The 22,540-nt window shown below is 42.6% G+C and overlaps 2 protein-coding genes across 5 annotated transcripts; both read left to right on the top strand.

Moving 5' to 3' along the window:
- Window positions 1-897: 897 nt before the first annotated feature.
- On the top strand, window positions 898-7,153 carry LOC124057134 (histone-lysine N-methyltransferase, H3 lysine-79 specific-like). The gene is made up of 4 exons (XM_046385270.1): window positions 898-1,101; window positions 3,195-4,199; window positions 4,768-5,539; window positions 6,707-7,153. Exons 2-4 carry the CDS (start codon window positions 3,205-3,207, stop codon window positions 7,151-7,153), a joined length of 2,214 nt encoding a protein of 737 aa, XP_046241226.1. The 5' UTR covers window positions 898-1,101; window positions 3,195-3,204.
- A 775-nt stretch (window positions 7,154-7,928) lies between these two features.
- On the top strand, window positions 7,929-22,421 carry LOC124056690 (beta-crystallin B3-like). Of its 4 annotated transcripts, none has more exons than XM_046384386.1 (8): window positions 7,929-8,224; window positions 15,573-15,685; window positions 16,685-16,781; window positions 16,984-17,128; window positions 17,252-17,397; window positions 17,487-17,680; window positions 17,798-17,883; window positions 18,838-20,104. In XM_046384386.1, exons 1-7 carry the CDS (start codon window positions 8,174-8,176, stop codon window positions 17,871-17,873), a joined length of 822 nt encoding a protein of 273 aa, XP_046240342.1. In that variant the 5' UTR covers window positions 7,929-8,173; the 3' UTR covers window positions 17,874-17,883; window positions 18,838-20,104. The 4 variants fall into 4 exon arrangements, with proteins under 4 accessions (XP_046240342.1, XP_046240341.1, XP_046240344.1 ...); XM_046384385.1 differs by lacking the exon at window positions 7,929-8,224 and adding an exon at window positions 11,362-12,146; XM_046384387.1 differs by lacking the exons at window positions 7,929-8,224; window positions 15,573-15,685; window positions 16,685-16,781; ... (2 more) ...; window positions 17,487-17,680; window positions 17,798-17,883 and adding exons at window positions 17,904-18,712; window positions 21,111-21,192; window positions 21,304-21,419; ... (1 more) ...; window positions 21,723-21,865; window positions 21,990-22,421 and having other exon boundaries at window positions 18,838-20,744.
- Window positions 22,422-22,540: the final 119 nt, after the last annotated feature.

Here is a 22,540-nt window from a genome sequence, read left to right as displayed (position 1 = left end):
ACTTTGTGCGAGGCGACTTTCGCCCGAGTCAGAACCTGTTAATCCAGTCAATTGAACGGCATACTTCAGTGAAGGTGCATTAGATTTACAAAGCATTTCCGGTGAGATGTCAAAATAATAGAGCGCACCGTAAAACTTTCCATACTTAAAATTCTGCTGTAATCCAAAATTATGGTTCACTTCAGTCCACTCACTGATTTTATTAGTAAGTGTTGTAGAAGTGCCTGGATTGATTGCTCACGTTAGATTAATTTCTGTTCATTGTCCTTGGGCCCCAGAGAATTAATTTTTTTTAGTCAATTTGGTAGTTGTTCAGTTATACTGAAACTTAACAATATGATGGCTTGATAGATGTGGTAAACAGTGAATGACTCAAGACACCAGCGTGCAAAACATTTAAAGTACATCCATTATTTCCCTTGCAAAAATGAACAACTTTTCACCCTTTCACTTGTGATACATCTTTCATTCATTTTAACCTTCTTCTTCTTCTTTCATTTTTCTTCATTTTTTTAAATCTGCCCAGCCACTTTCCCTGTGCAAAACAAAAGCAACACAAGTGGAGAAAACACTGTAGTGTATCAGTGGGTCCCCGTTAACTGGAGATTGTTTGTTGCCAACTTATCAGGCCAGCTACACCATGAACACAAACACCTCTATTTCACAGCTGTCTTTGTAATGCAGTACTGACTCTGTGGCACACACTGTCTTGTTTAATTATAATAATCAAAGCATTTCTCTCAACTTTACCTTAGTGACGCCTTGCTTACGGGACATGTACATTTCCTGAATACTAGTTGTTGCGCTTTTATTTTGAAGTAAGCCCACCCACGTCCTGTATCTTTGTGTCTGTCAATAAGCGACTTGACCGCGGAGCAGCGTGGCCAAACCTGAGGCGGGCAGAGGGAGTGTCTGCTGGGTGTAGGAGCAGTCTGACGTCTCGTTCATGTGAATGACTTGGGGGGGAAAAACACTGTGACAACAGCTCAGCAGGCTAGACGATCGCGGAAAACTGAACAACAATTTTCTTTTGAAACTTCTTCCCGCTTCCTTCCTTCCTTCCTTCCTTCTTCTACCTGTATGTCTGCTTGAAAACAAAAGGTAAAAACGAACTTTATGTCTCCTAACGAAATGTAAATATCTGAACCGGTGGGAAAAGTTCTTAAAGCTGATGTTAAGAGCAGGTGCACCGTCTTTGTTACTGATTTGTAACGTAGCGTTAAGTGTTTGGAGTTGGTGGTGAGCATCCGTATCGTTTGTTTTTCCACGCTCACAGGACTGACAGCCTAGCTTAAAATAAACGTTAAGTTACATTCATTTAGCCAGAGTCTCAGTGTTCCTTTGTCCAGTAGGAGAGGACGCACTGCTGGTTCAACGACTGGGAGTTCAGCGTTGACGAGTTTATTAGTAACTTATTAACAACTCGTAATGAGGCGTATGGACGTATGAGGTGACGTTCACTTCGCCGTTTAATGTGCGACGTTTGGGTCTCTCTGAGGTGCAAGAGAGGAACGAAAGAAAGTGGTTAGCTTCTCACAGCATCCCTCTAAGAAGTAAATCAATAATATGGGGAAGGGGGTTGGACATCAAAACGAAAGAGACCGAGTCAGTAACGTCAGCCTTGGCTGGGCAACAAAAGGCAAACAAAGATAAAGAAACCAAAAATCCCACAGGGAAAGTGCTGCTGTAGAGTGATTTTCACTGAGTCCTGCAGTTCATGAACGTGGCCTAAATAAGCACCAGAAATCATCTATCAGCTGCGGCTCTATCTGCCAGACGGTGTTTTTTTTTCTTAGGAATTCAGCTGTAGGAAAAAGACACATCATTTAACCTCTCTGGGTGGTGCACACTGCTTTTAGGAGTCCCTCTGATCCCATTACACAATGCCATGCACACCCAGAGGTGTTGTGCTGTTTGTTTTGCAATTTGTGTTGTGTTACAAAACACAGCACATGCAGAAAAGTGCATGACAGAGGAATCGAAACATTTTATGAGACCCAGCTGTGGATGGATAATGTGACAGTGACACAGTGGGAATTTTTGCTGACACACTAACATGCGCAGTATTAAACTCTGAGGCGTGGAGTTACCGGTTTGTGCAAAAGTCTTACAGGTCAAACCAGATGACACGCTGCATACAATGCCTGTGGTATTTTGTATAACAAAAGTAGGAATATTACTGTTTTCTTTTTCACACGGTGTGTAAATTTGGCCTTCAGTCTATGCGGTCATGTGATTGGACTCACCCCGAAGCGTGTTTATACAGTGGTTTTGGTTCAGAAGTAAAGGTGGTGTGGTCATGTCTGTTGATAGGCGTGATGTCTCACCAGGGCTGTCAGTCTCCAACCTGCCTGTTTAATAGTGTTTCATGTGTATGGCAGGCCACTTCATTTCCTCTGTGAAAATCACATATAATAACAGTTTAATATCTTATTTCACATCGGGAAATGTTATCATTTAGCAAAAATGTATTACTTTTCAGGATATGAATTTACTTTCAAATCCTTTACAAGTATGTTTTATGCTTAATGCATGTTATCAGCTTGCCTTAAAGAGACTAGAGTCACCTAATCACACAACCACAGCTGTTTGCTTGCTGGGTGTGTCTTGAAGTGCACCTGTATTAGATTTCTGATAGATAAAATCTTGAAAGGGTCCAGTAGTGGTATATTCATTTGAAATAATAAAATCTGACAGTTTGTTTTTCACTATTGTGACCATTTGGACAAAACAGGGACTGTAGGTATTTAGATATGTTTTATTTTCCCATTCTATGTATGATTTCTCTCTGTTTATTTAGACTGACTTTAAGTTAAGTTCTGGACGTCCTCATGTAAAGATGAGCCCTCACTCGCAACATTACAATTAGAACCCAGGCTGAAATAATGACACATCTACTGGCAGTCTAAATATATTTTTTTATCATTTAAAAACTAAAATGAAGAAGAGAACTAAGTGTGAAAATAAAAACAATCCCAGCAGGAATACTTTTCATAGTTTCTGGTGTTTGTTCAGTATGACTGATTAGTTTCTCTTTGCTCCCGAAGAGGTAATGTTCTTTCAAAAATCTAGACCAACCAGACTCCTTCAGTTTTCTTAGTAACAACACAACTAACTTGCTCTATCTTGGCTGAGTGCTTTTTCATTGTAAATATATAGCTTGCTCCATGTAAACGCCTCCTTTCCTCTTTCAGCAGTTCGGCCATGGAGAGCTCTGCTGAGGCTTCTCAGACTGCTGGCATATCAAAACCCAAGCCATCCCTGGGCCCCAAACCTCGGCTCGCTCCCAAACCCTTCTCTCTGCAGAAGAACACCACCATTCGCTCCATCCATGCCCCAAAGACGGTCACTGCCACCTCTAAGACAACAACAACACAGCAGAGTGGAAAATCTGAGGCCACAGGACTCCCCAAGCCAACTTTGCCCACCCCTGCTGAGCCACCCACCGTTTCTAACTCCAAACCCAGCTCTGTAAGTGTGCTTACCAGAGATCAACCCGAAACTACCAACGAAATCGACGCAAGTCAACATGGAGAGGATACCACTGATTCTAAAAAATCAGATCCAGCCCCGCAAACTGCTCCACCCAAAGAGATGCCCAAGTCTGTGCTGATTCAGAATGATGACATTGTTCAGACAAACCACAAAGCATCCACACATGTTGTGACTGACTCAGAACACAAAGACGGAAAAAAGAAAGAAGATGATACCTCTGTCGTCCAAAAGCTTGAAGAATCAGATAACGATGTTTCCTCTGCAACCGATCAGACATATCGATTGAGCAGCACAAGGAAGCGTCTGTCCGTGGAGCTCACTTCGAAATTTGAGTCAGGTGGCCTACCTCTGCCCCCCCAGGCAAGTAATACCATCTCTACGACCAGCACCAAAGATGATGCAAACAAGCCGGTGTCTTCAGATCCAGAGCAGAGCCAAACAACATCAGAGCCATCAAACAGAGCAAGCGATGAAGGTGGAGAGAATGAGGATTACAGTGGAGGAGGCAGTATAAAACGCAGAATCAGTCTTCTGTTTGACTCGTCATCAAGGACGGACGTCCCAGCAAAGAGAGAGGAGCCAGAAATCATAAATGTTACAGGAGGTGTAAAGGCAAGAATCAAAAACTGGGCCACGGAAACGAGCTCAGAGGGTCCAAAGACTGAGAAGAAGCCTCAGGTTGTACCCCGAACTCGCACTAAGAGGTGAGTGAGCCTTCGTTCACTCATGTTGTTTGTGCGTGGTCAGGTGCTAAGACATGAATAAAACTGAAAGAAAATTCTCTTTAAAGTGCAATCAACCCATCAGTTTATTCCAAAGGTTAACGGCACATATGGTTGGCTGTTATTAATCAGATGTCTAAAAACAACTCAACCTTTGTGGGAGTTGTGTACTCAGAGAATGCACATTTTGATCATTTTTCATTTGCTAACCTGTCACCATAACTTCTGTGTGAAAGGTGCCTGAGTCATGTCAAATAGCTTTTATTGTGTTGTTTTCATTTGGTTTCCCTTGAGGTTCTTCGATCGTGTCTGCCAATTTCTGTGAAACAATCACGGTCAAATGAGTGCAAGTTTAGAACTGTTGAGACAGGAACATTTGAGTGTAACTAGCACTGTCTTCTTGTCCTTTGTGTTTCATTACTTCAAACAAGCAAACAAAAAAGATGTATGATGAAAATCAATGATCTTTAGAGGTGCTCGTGTGCACAGTTCTTATTTCGGAGGATCGTTACATTTTTTTTACTTTGAACCATTGTTATCTCTTCCACAGCTTTGAGTCAGCCACCTTTCCACCAGCAGAGAAAACAACCAAATTGCCCCCTGCTGAACCTCCTGCACCCGAGACATTGTCCAGTAAGGCGGCGGATCTTCCTCCTAAGGTCTCACCTGCTGAACAACCCACAGAGATCCCGGTGGAATCATCTCAAGATGCTCATGAGTCACCGGAAAGCCCAAGAGATGCATCAAGAGAGCTGATGCAGAATGAATCGACAGAGGGTAATGTCCAGCTATGCCTTCGCAGCCACTCTGCCACTGATGAGGGAGACGCAGCTGCGAGTGAGAGCGCTCAGCACGCTCCAAAGAGGGGCAATGTTAAACGCCGCTCAGTTCGCTTTGGTGTTGTGGAGAGAGATGATGGCGGGCCTACAGTGATTCTGGGCTCAGAGTCCAGTGAAGAAGAAGACAAAGAAGGAGATGCGCCTGAGGATGAAGCCGAGGAGGAAGTTTCAGTGCCTGTGTACAGAAGAGTAGGAATTCTTCAGAAGAAAGATGATGAGGTGCAAAGGCAGGAAGAAGAACGACTGAAACATTTGGAGTTTGAAATGAAACGGCGAGCAGAGGAGAAGGTCAGGGTTAGGTTAGAAGAGGAGCGGAAACAAACGGAAGAAGAAGAAAGGGAGAAAGAAAAGGCCAGGCAGAGGGAGGAGGAAAGGGAAAGAGAGAGGCTGAAGGAAGAGGAAAGGGAAAGAGAGAGACTGAAGGAAGAGGAAAGGGAAAGAGAGAGGCTAAGGGCTGAGGAAAGGGAAAAGGAGAGGCTAAGGGCTGAGGAAAGGGAAAGAGAGAGGCTAAGGGCTGAGGAAAGGGAAAAGGAGAGGCTGAAAGAAGAGGAAAAGGAAAGAGAGAGACTGAAGGAAGAGGAAAGGGAAAGAGAGAGGCTGAAGGAAGAGGAAAGGGAAAGGGAAAGAGAGAGGCTAAGGGCAGAGGAAAGGGAAAGAGAGAGGCTAAGGGCTGAGGAAAGGGAAAGAGAGAGACTGAAGGAAGAGGAAAAGGAAAGAGAGAGACTGAAGGAAGAGGAAAGGGAAAGGGAAAGAGAGAGGTTAAGGGCTGAGGAAAGGGAAAGAGAGAGGTTAAGGGCTGAGGAAAGGGAAAGAGAGAGGCTAAGGGCAGAGGAAAGGGAAAGAGAGAGGCTAAGGGCAGAGGAAAGGGAAAGAGAGAGACTGAAGGAAGAGGAAAGGGAAAGAGAGAGGCTAAGGGCAGAGGAAAGGGAAAGAGAGAGGCTAAGGGCAGAGGAAAGGGAAGGAGAGAGACTGAAGAAAGAGGAAAGGGAGAGGCAGATGAAGGAGGAATGGGAGAGAGAAAGGCTGAAGGAAGAGGAGAGAGAAAGCGAGAGGCTGAGAGAAGAGGAGATGGAGAGGGAAAGACAGATGGAGCTGATGTGGCAGAGACAGAAACAAGAGGAGAGAGAGCAGGCGAAACAGAAAGAGGAGAAACTTAAACAAGATGAGGAGCAGAGGAAAGAGGAGAGACTGAGGGAGGAGAGAGAAAGTCAGAGGTTGAGAGAAGAGGATGAGGAGAGATCAGTTCACGAACATGAGGAACACAGACTGGAGGGAAAACTGAGAGAGGAGGAAATGAATAAAGAAAAACAAAGAGAGGAGGACTGGGAAAAAGAGTGGGTGAACAAGACCGGGGAGTTGTTTGGAGAAGAAAAAGACACGGAGGCAGAGAAAGAGTTGGAGTTGATGTGGCAGAGAGAGAAAGAGAGAGAGAAAGAAAGATTAAGAGAGGAGGCAGAGGAAATAGAGAGGCAGAGAAGACTGAAAGAGGAGCAAGAAAAAGAAGAGGAGCAAGCACAAGAACTGGAAGAAAAGCTAAGAGTGGGGGAAGAGAAAGGAAGGGATGGGTCGACCAACAGGGAAGGAGAGAGTGTGGCGGGTGAAGCAGAGTCAGACTTAATCAGCTTCGACTCTGAAGATGTCCCTCCAAAGTCACAGCCAGCATATTCCCCTTTAGCAAAACGCTACAAGCCCACAGAGAATCAAATGGAAGTTGTTTTCGAGGATTTCTCTGTCAAAAAGCCTCTGATCGATGTGAATTTTGACGATTTTTCAGTCAAACCTAAGAGATGGGGCTCACAGGCTAAAACAGAAACCAGTCCAGTCATCCAGATTGAGGCAGCTGACCCCGAGGATAAAGAGGAAGTGGAAGTGCTGGTGCAACTGGATGTCAGCCCTCTGGAGAATAAAGTGCCAGAGCAGGTAGAAAATCCAGATAGCCTTGAGCCTACTTTATTGCAGGAAAGAAAGGAAGCAGAGAAGCAACTCATTTCTTTTGAAGTGGAGGAAGAGGAGAAGGAGATGGAGAGAAAGAAAGACGAGGTGGAGACAAAGGAAGAGGAAGTCGAAGAAGATGACGATGAGGTAAATACACCTTAAAAATGTATCCGTGCTTGATGTATGTTGTCGCTGTGAACGAAAGGGTTAATTGCTCAATTAGTCAGGAAGGGTGAGGTTGGGAACAGACAGGAGTGTGTGCAGTTGAATCATATCAGCCTGGCAGCCACGCACACACACACACACACACACACACACACACCTCACCTGCAACAACACATTGTCAGTCCTGTAGCACAAGGCAAAACATCTCGTAATACTTGCTTCAGCCTGATTCAGTCACAACTTAAGAACTTGAGTTTGTGTGTGTGTGTGTGTGTGTGTGTGTGTGCGTGCGTGCGTGCATGCATGCGTCTGTTTGTGTGTAGTTTAAATTAACAATAATAAAACAAGCAGGCCTTAAAGCTACTTCTACGTGCCACGTGCCATGAGTAGGATTATTTCTTAGTATGAAAAAAATGTCACAATATTCAGAATCAGAGTGTGAGAGAAAGATGAATTGATTGAGGATGTGTGACAATAAAAGGCAAAGCTTTGAATGGGCATGATTTTCAATTTGTGGTTTCTGAGTTACTGCCATTCAGTATCATGTGTCAGGGATGAGAAAAGGTATGTTTCAGTCACATGACAGCTCCCTTGGCCCTGTGTGAAAAGCCCTTTAGTTTTGTGTAGTCAGATACTTTTAGTGAGTCTGTTACTACAATAGTTCCTAATACATTTTAGATAGATAGATATACTTTATTGATCCCATGCTGGGAAATGACAGTGCAACAGCAGCGTTACACACAATAAGCTATACATTTTCTGAAACTTCAGAACAAGAGTACATCAAACTGTATGCGTGTCTGGTGGTGTGTGTACTGCTATTTAGATGTGTGGTTGTGGCAGTGAGAAATCTAACAGGAAGTGAGGTTACGACATCCTGTGCATCTGTCCCACAATTGTCCGTCTGTCGCTTTTGTTTTGGTCTCATTTGTGCGTTGAGAAAACGTAACTTAAAACTTAAAATTTATTTTAAAAGTCTGAGGCAGTTTAAAAGAATCACGGAGATATAAAAGAGGGATGGATTATTTCACGTGGGCATCTTGGATGGGTTATCTCCAGCAGCTATGGGTGAGCTTTTGCCGATAGAAAAGTTACCTAATTCGTGATGGTGGTTTTGCAGTGAGTTGCAAAGCCAGTTCAGCAATTCACAGCCCTGCAAGGGTGTCACATTGTATGCTTTAGATTTATTTTTGATGTTGTAATGCAGTAAGCTAGTGTCTCCTGTCACTATAGGTTAACACTTGAATAGTTAGCTACGGTGACAGCCAGTTATATAACTCATTAAAACAGTACTGAATACATCACAATGTATTCAGTACTTCGCAGGAAGCCTGTTTGTAACACAGCAGTCGTGTTTTGAGCCAAAGCTCCCACAGATGAAAAATGATTATAATTTGAAAGGGGTTTTGGTAAAATGCTTGATTAAAGGTTTGGGGCTTTATCAAGTGTAAGCTTTGTATTTTTATATGACTTTTGCATTGATGCTATACTTTGATTTGTAACACATTATGTTCTATTGAAGACAGAGCCGAGCTGTTTCCCAACAATTCCAGTCTTTATTCTAAGCTATGCTAACTGTTTGCTGCTTCATATTAGGTGTTCAGACATTAACACAGAGTTATTTCAGTCTTCTTTTCGTATGTTTAATTAACTCTTTTCATTGATTATTTTTTTGTCCTTGATTTGTGCTTGTGAGTGACAGCGTCAGGTTATCACAGTGAAGTAGAAGTTGCAACAACTCACAATACATAGTAACTACAGAGAAAAGATGCCACCAACAGTCAGCTCAGTCATTTTTTACATATTACTGTAAACATAATAATCTCAACATTCAGGTTGGAATAAAAATAAACAAATGAAAACGATAAGTAAACAAGCTAAAATGGGATCTTATTCTGGGAAAAGTGTGAGAAGGCACTTCTGGGGATTTCTGTCTCATTGCTATTGGAAGGCTTGCCAATAATTGCAGAAGCCATCAGGTCTGCTTGGAGCCTTGTCAAAAGGAAACTGCCACATGGAGCAGTTATGGCATTAGGCTCAGTAAGTGTCTCAGTTACTCAGTTACAACAGAGTTCTTGCCCGTTTGGTTTGCAGGTGTTGATGATTTTTATTTATTTTTTGTTTTTTCAGTAAAGTTTAATTTAGGTCCTTTGAATCAGACCATGTCTGGTGCAGACCCTTGTGTCTGTCTTTATTGCACCTACTACGCAATTTTTCTGTTAATTTTCATGAAAATATACTGTATCATTGACATATATTAACTGATCAATCCACTAATCCTGGCAGCCCGTACTTCAGCGTGCTGCTTGAGAACACTGTTTATGTGTTTGTGGCCACTTTTTTTACAAACTTGACAAGTATTAACTTTTTATTTGTACCGCTTTGCATATGGAAAACAAAGAGGAAAAACAGTTTTTCACATTCAAAGGGCCATTGAAGATAAAGCTGCAGCCCACAAACCACATCTGAGTAAACCTCTGGGTCGACCCACAGATAAAGTCTCCACTGTGCTCCCTGATATAGTGGTCCTAATCATCTGAGAGTGTATTCAGCTAATGTTGCTCGGACATTTAAGTTACCTTGACGGTTTGAGAGTGAAGTTAACAACCTAACAACACACATGGCAAAATCCCCAACACAATTTTAAATGCGAGGTAACACGTTTTACATTTTTAAATGAACATCTTTCAACAGAAACGAAAAATAAAACTCTGACCACAAGGGAACCTGGTGACACTTTGCTATGAAAAGAGATGAAGAATAAGTTCACAGAATACATTAGAGTGGTGGAAGAGCTGACGGGGCCCTGCCAGTCGAGACACATCGGATCACCACCTGTTTGAACATGCAACATTTTTGAAGCGTTAATGAAAACACTGAACTCCGGAGCCGTGAACTCTGTGAGTGTACGTGTGTGTGCTTTGTGATATTGTGTTTCTGTTTGCTGTGTGCATGCTTTAGCAAACAAACCAGCGCACTGAAACAGTGTGCTACTGTGCGGCATTGTACACAACCACTGCTGTAAAACCATTGAACCTTTATTAGTCATGATGTACATCCCTGTTTCCTCCACAGAGAGGCGCTGCTTCTCTTCTAAATTCCACTTCCTAATTCTGCACTACAGAAATCAGCAAGTTTATCTAATCTAGGGCACACTGCTTTAACATGACCAGCATAAAACTGAAAAGTATAGTTTGCTATATAGTTTACTTAATAAACATAACTTTCTTGTGCTGCAAGAAAACCTGCATAGCAGAGACTCTATTGTGTTGCCGAGAAGAGCTTTTTATTTTGGCACAGTAGAATGAGGGAAATGTTTACTTGGCAAACACATACTGTGCAGCCAACCGTGCTACCCTCTTTCAGGTTACTGAGTCAAAGACAGACAAACAGATGGATGGAGAGACCTTAGATCTTAATAGAGAGAAGAGCCAAGGTGCTGTGTGGTCATCATGTCCTCATTTGGGTCTGGTCAACAGGGCAGCATGTCAGAATGACCATACATGGTGCCCCTCTTTCTCTGTCTCTCTCTACTCAAACTCTCCACCCCGTTTTGAGAGAGCCCATCACCCCCATCACACGCACACACACAAACCCATGAAACCACACACATTTTGGTACGCATATACACACAAAAGAGGATGGGCTTAAACATGGACAAGAAAGTTGTCCGCTGTCCATTCTTTCAGTGATCCCTGCTGCTCAGACTTTCTCTCCCAATAGTTTTCCTGTTCTTTGCTTTTCCCTCTGCGCCTCTCCTCTCACAAAGACCTGGTTCATTCATTTACCTGCATTTACGTACAGGAAGAGAGCATTGGGAGGGAGGTACAGAAAGCACCTTGGCCCAGCCTGCCGCACCTTCTTTCCCTCGGGATTTTCCACATCCGAGCACAGACCTCTGCTTTGTTTTGACGTTCTCTGAAATCACTCTGGTCTGTAGGAGATAAAGAGGCGACCCACCTTTCCGTACCTGGCTTTGGATGTTTGGAGTGACACATATTTCCCACGCTGCTTTTACTTTTTCTTTTTTTTTTTTTTTTGAATGGAAAATGGGCAATGGGCATGCAAACAGGCTTGACTGTAGCAGAACAAGTCTCGCCAGATGAGAGACAGAGGGCACACATGAAAAGAGGTAATCGTTGACAGTGTTGTGTGCATTACGAAAAGCTCCTTTGCAGTTTTTTGGTTTTTTTTTGTTTTTTTTTTTACTTTCAAATTTGAGGCCAGCATTTTTTTATATATTCATTAGCTTTTAAATGAATGACAGTGTGATGATGGAAAATGTTTTCTTTGGGACGCTGCTGTTTTGGATGTCAAATCCATCATAGTGAACACTGTACACTGAGTAGTGATCTCACTGTGCAAACACATGCCTGGTCAGACTATTTACTTCTTTACTGACAGCAAATAATAGACTTTTCCAGGACATTTCTGTGAGCTGAACCATAAAAATATGGAGAGTGAATGGATCCAGCTCAGATGAAAGAGGGACCATATCTAGTTCTGTACGATGTCAGAAACCTTTTTTACTAAAGATAAGTTGCGCTCTCTTTACCTCCTGAAGCAAGATCACAGACTGAGCTTTCTGACTGTCCCACAAAATCCCTTCATCTCAAATAAAGCAGAACTTCAGTTTCTCTGGTGACCCAGTTCTCATGGTGAGCCTGGTGCCTGGACGTCCAGCTGTGTGAGCTTTTCAATCATGCAGTACTTGGGTGGGAAACTGTCGGCCGCCCAGCTGCAGGTGGCGGGCTGGGTGGGCAGCGTGCGACGCTCCTTGCAAGGCGCTCTGGATCTGATGTGGGGCACCTCCGAGGAGAAGCAGGAGGAGGACAAGGAGGGGGAAGAAGAAAATGAGGAAGGTGGATATGAAGGAGGAAGGTTTCAGAGAGCCATGTCACCACTTCGTAGCTTCGCCAGACGTAGCAGGAGATCCCTGCGTCGCTTCTCCATGAGGAGTCGGCAGAGGAGAACCAGTGAAACCTGCTCTGTAAGAGCTCACATAACAACCCAGTAGATGTCAATGAATTCTTCTCTGTTCTGCTCTTATTATATCCAAGTCAGTTCTAATGAATAGAATTGTTTAATGACTTGTCAGATTTTGCATGAATGGCCTTTAAAGGTTTGGATTGCTCATTTCAGTTGACATTAGGTGCAATCAGTGATAAATTAACCAAGCAGCCTTTAGGGCCTAAGTTCATCAATTTAATTATCAGTTTTTATTTTTACAGTTTGCACCAAAGCTCCATGTGTCCCTCATCTAATGTTTCCACATCCATGTGCTAACAGATACCATGCAAATGTAAAATAAAAGGGAGTGCAGCAGGCGCTGGCAGTTTGTTTCAGGAAGGATGCAGTTATCAGATGAAGTTGTCCAAATGTAGTGTTTTATCAGTGCACTTGCATTCTCTTTCCCTCTGTGTGTGTGTGTGTGTGTGTGTGTGTGTGTGTGTTATGTGTCAGAGATAAAGCTGAAGACTATAACAAAGAGTGACAGTGTTAGATAGGGTTTATCTAAGTGTGGCTGCTAACGTCTGCGCGCTCTGTATCTGTCTGACTTTTGTTGTACCGGAAACCAACTGCCGATGTGATAACAGATGCATATATCTGATTGTTGTTTATGTGAATCCTTTCCTGTATACGTTATCGCCATCTGATTTGGAGTTAGAACAAATGTATCTTTGGGTGCCCAATGCAATAAGGAGGTGGTTTTTGAGACATTCAAGATGAAGTCTGACTTGATATTTATATGTGTGTGTGTGTGTATGTGTGAACACGTGTGTTCCTATATACAAAAATCTGTTTACACAGTCACATTGTGAGGATCCACCTTACTTATAGGGACAAAATGCAACATAAACCTTTAAACCTTAGGGTGAAGACTTGCTTTAAGGTTAGGTTGAGGTTAGGGTTAAGATCAGGCAAGTAATGTTTATTGTTATGGTTAGGTGGTGGTTAAGCCTCCAGGAAATGAATATAATTCTATGTAATGTCCTCAAAGGTGATGGAAACACAACTGTGTGTGTGTGTGTGTGTGTATGGGTGTGCGGGTGTGCGTGCACAGCAGACACAAAAGGCCAAAATAACCTGCAGGATGTTTCCACTTTGACTTTGCTGATCCATCATTTCTCTTTTTAGCTGGATGTTTTGTTGACCATCTTTATCTGCTATGGTGGATTAGAGTCTTTGGATTCTGGATTATTTGATTTTGAGGCATCTTTAGGGTATAATCCCCCCGCTACACCATAAACAAGCCCTCTTACACATTCCATTGCTCATGACAAAAATGTGATGGAGGTAAACTATAATAAAGCAGACTGTGTCTTGACTTGCACGTCCTCCACCCTCCCCAGCATACTGCACTGACACACGCAGGTTTATTACAGTCCAGAGGTGTAGTTTTTGTTGTGGTGGGCTCTTTAACATACATGTTTCTCATGTCTACACTCATAGAGGTTGTTGTTGAATTGAAAGTTTTACATTTGTCTTAAATATTCACTTCTCACTTGAAGAATTAGACAGCATGTCTTGATAGAGTTTGTGTGTGTGTACCCTTGAATATGTCTGTAGTGTACACGTGTAGATTAAAGCTGCACAAACAGATGTTTCTATATTAACAACGGCTCAAATAGGTATGTGAAAGGCACGACTCATGGTTAGGCACGTCACGACAGCTGTCGACTCATGATACATATGTTATTAACTTGTGTACAGGAACTCGATCATGTTTGCTGATCTTGATATTGCCCATTGTGTTAATATCCGGGTTGCTTTACATAAATATTTCACCAGCATTTTAGCTAACATGATGCCAGTATGACTTGGTGGGATCGGTTGTGTGTGTTATTTTATTTATGGTCTAATTCTGAGTTTGTTGGTCTTTGAAAGGTTGCACTTGCATTGTTATTCTATTATATTGTTGTTAGAAAGTGACAATATTATTGTCTATCACATTTATTTTTGGGACAATATATTTTATTGTGACAGGTCTTTTCAATGTGATCAACCCACAGGGAATTTTCAGCTTGTTGTTTTGGTTTTATGAACTTTTATGAACAGCTGAGTTTCACCTTCATTAACTTTGTTTTCAGCCACACCAGACAGATGCTTTTATCAAACATTCTCTGATCTGCCCTCTGTTTGCTACTTGTCCATCACCAAATGCCAGATGACAATTAGCCAAGTGGTCAACAATTTTTCTATTTTTCCCCACTTTAAGGCGTAATATTTTCATGCTGGGGCGCTTGAACTGAAGGTGGGAGCCATTTTGTATTTCTAAACTGTAGACTTGAGAAAATGATTTCGCTTGTTTCATTTCAAATCTGAAAATGAAACTGAAATACACAAATAATTTTTGGAATAATTAACAAAATCTCATAAGTCTCATAATAATCAAAATATGTAAGTGGATAACATGCATAGCTCCATCAGTGATAAAGGCTGGGCAGGATAAATACGTGATGGTGGAATTTTACAGCTGTGTTTCGGTTAGATGGAAATTTGTTTTTCTCTGCAGCTCAATGCAGTCTGTGGCTGTAGGAAAATCACTAGAAGCCCATTTATTCATGTTGTGATGTTGCCAGATAACAGGCACTGTGCAAATGAGTCTGCTCTGCGACTGCTGAGTAATAAATGGGCTTATGAAGGAGATGAGATGCTTGTGAAATCATACAGAGGGCAGGGGTGTTTACTCGAGTGTTGTTTTGTATCCAGGTGACAACATCGGACAACGCAACTGGATGAACGCATTTGGATGTGTCCCTTGACAGAAAGTGAACTGAGCTTAAAGGAATGTTTGTGAGGGAAGTCCACAGTAGCTGCTTTTGTTTGGAACCTGTGTGTGTGTGTTTGTGTGTGTGTGTGCGTGCAGCCATGCATTCCAGCATGTGGGCGTGACAGCATCAGTGTGTTTGGTGTGTCTGTGTGTAGGCATATAGGTGCGTAATCCAGCGCGTGTGCGTGCATGCACATGCTCATGGTGTTTATCGAGGACAGCCCAGCTTCTGTGACCGGCTCATTAAAAGATGCACGCTTGGCTGGTCCTTAGTCCTCTCTCCCTCTGTAGTTGATGATCTTGGCTCAGCACACGGCCCATTTTCTCCCTGCCTCAGCTACACAGTTTGAAGTTCCAGTGTGCAGATTAACAGATGAAAGAACGCTTACATCAAATTGATTTTTTTTTTTTTTTTTTTATGATCAAGCAGTCGATTCAGTCCAGAGAGATAGGTAGAGTAGCGCTGCCAGATATCTGCACAGGCTTAATGTGAAACTATAGCTGAGTCTAGCAAATTAGACTATATGTCACACAAATGTTTGTTTTATTGTCATCAAATACATAGTACATAATATCTGTTGTGTCCTGTATATTCTTGTTAATTTCAATATTTAATGTAAAGTCTGTCTTTGTGACTTTCAGGCCCAGGTTAACACTTATTGCACAAATGGTGAAGACAAAGACACCGATGCGTTGATAGACAATGAGCCAGACCAACAGAATGAGACCTGTGGACAGACATCTGAAATTGACAGGTAGGAAAGATTTTGCACTACACAGCTCAAAGACAAAAGGAACCCAAGAGCACAACATCACTTAGTCTTCACTTATTAAAAATCCAAAGATACACAAATCCCTGGAGTGAAAGAAGCACAAAGATAATCTGGCACAATGCTAGTGGAAATTGATCGATATTGGGGAGCTAATGAGCAAACAGGTGAGTGGGGAGCAGGTGAGGTGTTTCTATTGGAAGGCTGGAGTGGCGGCATCTGAAATGACAGCAGAATCTGAACAAATACAAACAACCAAACTTGATAAATCACTGATGCATGAGCAGACTGAAACTCAACACCGTGACAAACACACTGCGACCTACGGACTGACTTCGGCGTTGTTCCTTTACGTGGCTTCATTTCCAGGACAGGACCAAACAGGTTTAAGTGTCATTCTTTGTGCCTTGTGCTGGAGGTGTGGCTTCACGTTGAAGTGGTTTGATTTAAACTTAGCACATAGCAAATAGAAGCCACATAGCAATCTGCCCTTTAAGTCTTAAAGTAAGTAGCCTGAAGGTGCAGTTTGGAAGGCTTAGTTTGTCCTCACTTAGTATGTGTCAGCGGAGCACATAGTGTAACCAGTGATGACTCAGTGTGACCAAAATTTATTTTCTGTTCCTCAGTTTTTAATTTAACTTTAAAGCAATGTGTGAGTTGGACCTTGGAGAGACAAAACTTAATTATTCAACCTAATGAGACACTCAACTTGCAGTTTGTGTGGGTTTTTTTTTTTTTTTTTACATAAATCCTGCAGCATGACCAAGTGGAGCTGCACACCAAAATGTGATATGAAGTGCTTTGAAGTATTTGAAAGAGTTGAGCACCCTGTGCCCCCTTGTGGTTATTAGAGCTCAACACACAAAGTCAGAAGAGGGGAGCTTTGTGAAGTTGGACCAAAACTTTCCCCTGAACCACATTTTTTTTCCTCATTGTTCAACTTAGTGTTCACATGTGATTTTAAACAGCTTTGTTTCTCTTCAGTCCAAATGCTGTCGTCGACTGTGCTCCTGAAGTCACCTCTGAAGGCGTTGATACCTTGGATTTTCACCAAGTGCCAGAGTTGGTCCCATTCCCTGAGGTTAGTAATTCTTTCTTTAGTCCCCCAGCTTTCATGAATGTTAACAGTTAACATCTCTGTCATTCACTGTAAACATTAATATGCAATGTAGATTGGTTGTTAGTTCGCATAGCTACCTGGAAAAAAAATTCACTTCTGCATATTTCTAGAAAAATGATGGTCCTTAATTCAGTTGTAATCAGTTCTGTGTGTCTGTGCATAGAGCTCCACTCCTCTCCTAGACACCAGCGCACAGAGGTCAAAGGCAGATTTGGGTAAGAGAAGAATTCGAACACGTCCTTCGCGCTCGCTTCGTGCAGATTTGTCTCAGAGGAAAAGCCTGGACTGGAGGGCTCGTGACTCCTCAGGTTAGGACTGCGTCCATAATGTCAACTAATGTGCATGTCTGCTTCAAATACGTTACAGGAGAAAATCAGTCTGGAAATGTTGATTTGCCGCATGTTCTGACTGCCCTGTTTTAATAATTTTAGAAGAAACTGAGGCGTCTTCAAAGCAAAGGGAGTCAGACTCTGAGGAGGAGCAGCCGAAACAGAAAATAGTCTGTTTTCCTCCTCCCACCTCTAACAGAGTCCCTGTGTTCCCTGGCTTGAGCCCAGTGAGCCCTGCAGCCTTAATAGTAAGTTCTCTTGAGTTTTTCTGACGTATAACATGACACAAATGAGTGGCGTGTGAATCAGCTACAGTGTACTTAACTTGTTTCCCAAGGCTCAGATAAAAAGGAGAACAGGTGGAGGAGGAGGAGGAGAGGAAAGAGAGAAAGACGAGGGAAGAGAAGAGAAGGAAAGTCAAAATGAAGAAGCAGCTCCATCTCCCTCGCAACTGTCCCGTTCTCCCCGCCCTGCTGCTCGTCTTGCGGGGGCTGCACGAGTGCTGCCACCCTTAGGCGGCACGGACGGAGGGTAAGAACAAAGCATGACAGCACACTGGAAAAGGGTATAAAAATAATTATTAATTATTAAATATAATTATTAAAGATTTGATTTGATGACGCTCCTGTGATTCTGTGTGTCATTCAGTGCTGCCTCCTGCCCTGCTTGGCTGAAGGAACTGAAGGATAAGAAGCGTCTGAGTCAGTATGACAGCGAGGCTTAGCCAGCGACAGGTGAGCTACATGGATGGGGTGATTAATAAAATGCTGAAAGATATTCTACACAAATAGTATACATTTTATCGGACTTGAAATCACATCTTTTTGCTATACAGAATTTCTCTTGCTATGGAGTTATTTTGTTGCCTTCTGAGAGGCATGACGATGTTCAGTTTATATGAAAACAAAAGCATTTTGATTTGGATGGAGCTTTTGGATGATTTTTCTGTTCATCAGCAAAATTTAAGGTAATTTTATAACAAGCACAAAAGAGCTTTCATAACCTTTGAATTGCTTGTGATGCACAGAGAATTATAAGACTTAAGAGGATCAGCACTGAGCGTGAAGGTTTTACCCTTTTTGACATTTGGCTCATACCCTGAATTAATGTAGGAGGGATGACAAGTGCGTAATTTGCGTGCAAGTCACGATGCAAGACAGCTCAGTAGGTTTGTGATAGAACAGAATTCGAATGGCTTAAACTTTGCGACAGTCAGGAAGACTCGTGTTATTGAATGCAGACGATGACTGAACTGACAGCAAAGACAAAAACAGGAAGTGGGCCGTATCTCTCATTAAAGCTTTCTCTTATCATGTAATAAAGTATGTCTGATTCAGATGATTAAAACTGCCCTGAGCATAAAAACATCATCATTGCTCCCTGAATGCCATTTGCTGTGCTTTATGTTCTTATACTTAAAGCACAGCACTACTTCTTGCAGCTGCAGCTGTTTTTTGCTCTTACCTTTATGCATAGCTAGGTGAAAAGGACATGTTGATGAAACAGCGTTATGTATTTGAGGGCCACTTGGGCAACCCTGTGCTAAAAATGAATCAACTCATGGTAGTGTTAAGTACTTGTAGATAAACCCATGAAACAAATGATATGATAAATATTGAATATGTTGCATCAAGTCAGTGCCTCCTGTAGACTGTTAATGCATTCCTGTCTTTTTTTTTTCCCTCTAGGAGACACTGCTGTTCAGCAAGACTCAATCAATCTCAACTGCTGCTGTGGACAAACACCTGGCCAGGATTGCTCCATTTTGCACTTTGAGTGCCTTATTTTGGACATTTAGTGAGAAATGCAGGAACTTTTGTATCTTGTAAATGAAATACAACCATCAGCCACAACATTAACACCACTGACAGGCGAAGTGAATAACAATGATCATCCGTTTACAGCTTAATGTTCTGTGGGGAAGGATTGAATTGGATTGGATTCTGGCGATCATGGATGTGGATGTTCTTTGACACACACCACCCGCCCAAAAACATCGCCAGATCCCAACCTGATGGAGAATCTGTATGATGTACCAATATAAGCTGAATTCAGATTCCCATCATGTGAGAGACCCCACCTGATGGGCCTCTTTGGGTCCTGTCCTCAGTGCACAGCACCCAAAGGATCCAACATTCCAATGCTGGTAGCCACAAAATACTCCCAGAGGTCCTGTGTTCCTTCCTCTGACAGGTCAGAGCTGTTTTGGCAGCACAAAATGGGACCTGCAAAATATTAAACAGGTGGTATTAATGTTGTGGCTGATTGGTGTGTGTTGCCAAGGATAAGTGTCAAGAATGATATGTACATGCAAGTACATGCTCCCATCTACTGTCGAACAGAGACTCAATGGGGGAAGGGGGTCCCCCACTGTATTTAACTCATATTGTGTGTACATCAGATACTGACAGGACCTGATGACACTAGGCCTTCAACAGAGTATCTACCTTCACACACACAAACTGAAACCCTCACATGTACAGAAAATACTGACTTTAATTAATGGACTGCACCTTGTGTACCTTACATTCTCTTTCCAGTCACAAGTAAACCTTTAAGCACTTTAAGAAAAAGAAAAGTCCAAGCAATAGAATCATCAGTGACCTATTTGTAGTAACATATGTTTCTTTTTGTCTGTCTTTTCGTTTAAGTAATGTTCCACAAAACTTCAGCACACACCTCCTGTTTTTATTAATACGCCCAGAACACAGTTAGAATGGTCAGAACATCAGGTGACTTGGAAGGGAAATTTCGGCCATCCTGTAACAGAATCAGGAAGGGTGTTTTGTAAAATCATTAACCCAGAAAAATTAATTCATCCGCTCTAGATTATTTTCAGTGCCTTTTTAATGTTTAATAATGACATGTCATCAATGCCATAATCATTTATGATCAACCTACTGTATGATAAGAGGAAATTGAGGGAATTTTATTAAAGGTTTTTCTACAAATTGCTATCGAGTCACGTGTTGTCATTTTTTTCAATGGGAAACATGCACTCCATAATGCAGAAAGGAGGAGACAGTGAAGAATGACAATGCATAAGCATATATGCAAATGAAGTCATTTTTAAGATAGAACTTGGGAATATTTGGAACATTATAGCCTCATTCATGTTTCCTAAAGAACCATGTTGGATGCAGCTTTTGCAGAGAAAGGTAAAGAAACAGGTAGAAGACAGGAAGCTGGAGAGCAAGATAGCTGGGTGGGGTCAATACTGCTGAGTGAGACTGATCTCTGTTCACTCTCTTGGCAGGCAGTCAGTGTGAGTGCCCACTATAGGATCATGGTCAGGCTGGCAGCATGGGCAGAGCTGGGCAGCATTTGCCAGTGTGCCAGGGACAGAGGGGCAAGCCTATTGAGAAGCAGTGTGATGGACACAATGGGTGCGACAGACTTGCTGCATCAACAGGCTTTTTGCTGCTGTGGTCAGAAATAAACCATAAATACCCCCAGTGGCCTCTACCAACCGCTCGCCAGACCTCCACACCCACACACACCCTCACACTGAGACAGACAGAAAAGAGTGAGAAAAGAAAGAGGAAAGACGGAGAGCGTGGCTTGTACGTGGTGCACTGAAGCACAAGCCATCCAGGTAAAAAAAGCGTAGATCATCCCTCTCTCCGACAGGCCTTTCTCTTTTGCTTTCTCTCTGTCCCTTCTGCTATGTTCATCCATGTGCTTGCCTCTTCAGTAACATTTTGTGCACTATTAATTAATGTTCTTACATTTACAACTGCCACAACTAGAATTTGAGTGAAGTAAACATGTAAAAGTGTGCATATGTCTTGCTGACACGTTAGATTTTTGAGCAAAGGAATTAGAACTGAGCAGTTCTAATAGAAGGAGACATTTTTGTCTCAACTGTTTGGAGAGCCACTTTGGACCAGGTATTAGGGGTTAATAATGTCCAGGCAAGCAGTAAAAATGGCTTTAAGCAATGTAATTCTGTGCTTGGTAGAGGGAAAATGACAGAACAGCAGGGAACCCCAGATCAGCTGCCAGCAGAGAAGGGCCAAGGAGGGGCTGGAGCCACATACAAGGTACCTAAAGGAACAAAAATTTTGTATGTGTTGCATTTCAAGCAAGTCAGAAATGGGACTTTTGCTGATGGTGGAGATCGCACATGAACCAACTCTGCACCTGTCTTGCAGCTGACTGTTTTTGAGTTTGAGAATTTTCGTGGAAAGAAGGTAGAGATGTCTGGTGAATGTAAAGATGCGTTTGAGAAGACACAGAGAGTTGGCTCAGTCATTGTGGAGTCGGGGCCGTGAGTAATCCAGTTTCTCCTCATCAGTGTTTACTGCATCTGCATTGTTTTCTAGTAGGCTTTTATATGAAATGCATTTTCTTTGTATCATCAGATGGGTGGGGTTTGAGCGTCCAGGCTTTGCAGGAGAGCAGTTTGTGCTGGAGAAAGGAGAGTATCCTCGATGGAGCACTTGGACCAACTGCCAGAGTAGCTGCAGCCTAAGCTCATTTAGACCTCTGAAAGTGGTCAGTATAATCAGTGTGACATTAGCAGATGTTACTTCCTCTCAAACACACTCAGACCTCTTGTTTTCCTCTCCAGGACAGCGCAGATCATAAGCTGCACCTGTTTGAGAATGCAGGCTTTGAAGGCAGAAAGATGGAGATTGTTGATGACGATGTCCCCAGTCTGTGGGCTCATGGTTTCCAGGACCGTGTGGCCAGCGCTAAAGCTATCAATGGAACGTAAGCTGCAACTTTCCTAGTGATTTGTTTTTACCTTACAGGAGATGTCATTGTTTAGGCATCTTGTTATTATGTAATCTCGTCCCAGAAATGTTTAACACTACTTTTTGTCTTTCCTTTGAAGGTGGGTGGGATACACGTATCCAGGCTACAGGGGGCGCCAGTATGTGTTTGAGCATGGAGAATTCAAACACTGGAATGATTGGGGAGCCACTGCACCTCAGATCCAGTCCGTCCGACGTGTGCGCGACATGCAGTGGCACAAGAGAGGGTGCTATGTTGCCCCTGCCCCTGCCCCCGCCCCCGCCCCTGCTCCTGCCCCTACACCTCCCAATCCCAACCCCAATCCTGATCCTGTTCCTGACCCAAAACCCCAAACTCAGCCCCAAGCTTGAGACCATAGCTTCAGCATCTCCTGGGGGAGCCTAAATACAGCTGGCCAGTGCCCAATCTCTTCACTACGCCCTCTGTTAGTCTAGAATATCTGACCATGCAATTTTGGAAAACTGGAACTGACAAAAATGAAAGATGTAAATCTGTTGGAAATAAAGGCTATGGTCCTCATTTTGGTTATATGTAAATTATTGACTGTTATTTACTATGCATAACATCAATTGTAGTCAAGTGTCATATTGAGAGTATTGCAATGATTGCACGAATGCCCATGAGGCTAGT

Source organism: Scatophagus argus, chromosome 3, assembly GCF_020382885.2.
Source record: "Scatophagus argus isolate fScaArg1 chromosome 3, fScaArg1.pri, whole genome shotgun sequence".
Classification (NCBI taxonomy): Eukaryota; Metazoa; Chordata; class Actinopteri; family Scatophagidae; genus Scatophagus; species Scatophagus argus.
The sequence above is the reverse complement of the archived record's forward strand: the minus strand, read 5'-3'. Positions and strand labels throughout refer to the sequence as shown.

Coding starts and splice junctions, on each gene's coding strand:
- LOC124056690 (XM_046384385.1), top strand. CDS start 11,859: ATGCAGTACTTGGGTGGGAAACTGTCGGCCGCCCAGCTGCAGGTGGCG. Junction 12,147..15,572: donor GAACCAGTGAAACCTGCTCT/GTAAGAGCTCAC, acceptor TGTGACTTTCAG/GCCCAGGTTAACACTTATTG. Junction 16,782..16,983: donor AGTTGGTCCCATTCCCTGAG/GTTAGTAATTCT, acceptor GTCTGTGCATAG/AGCTCCACTCCTCTCCTAGA.
- LOC124057134 (XM_046385270.1), top strand. CDS start 3,205: ATGGAGAGCTCTGCTGAGGCTTCTCAGACTGCTGGCATATCAAAACCC. Junction 4,200..4,767: donor CCCCGAACTCGCACTAAGAG/GTGAGTGAGCCT, acceptor TCTCTTCCACAG/CTTTGAGTCAGCCACCTTTC. Junction 5,540..6,706: donor GGGAAAAGGAGAGGCTAAGG/GCTGAGGAAAGG, acceptor GTCCCTCCAAAG/TCACAGCCAGCATATTCCCC.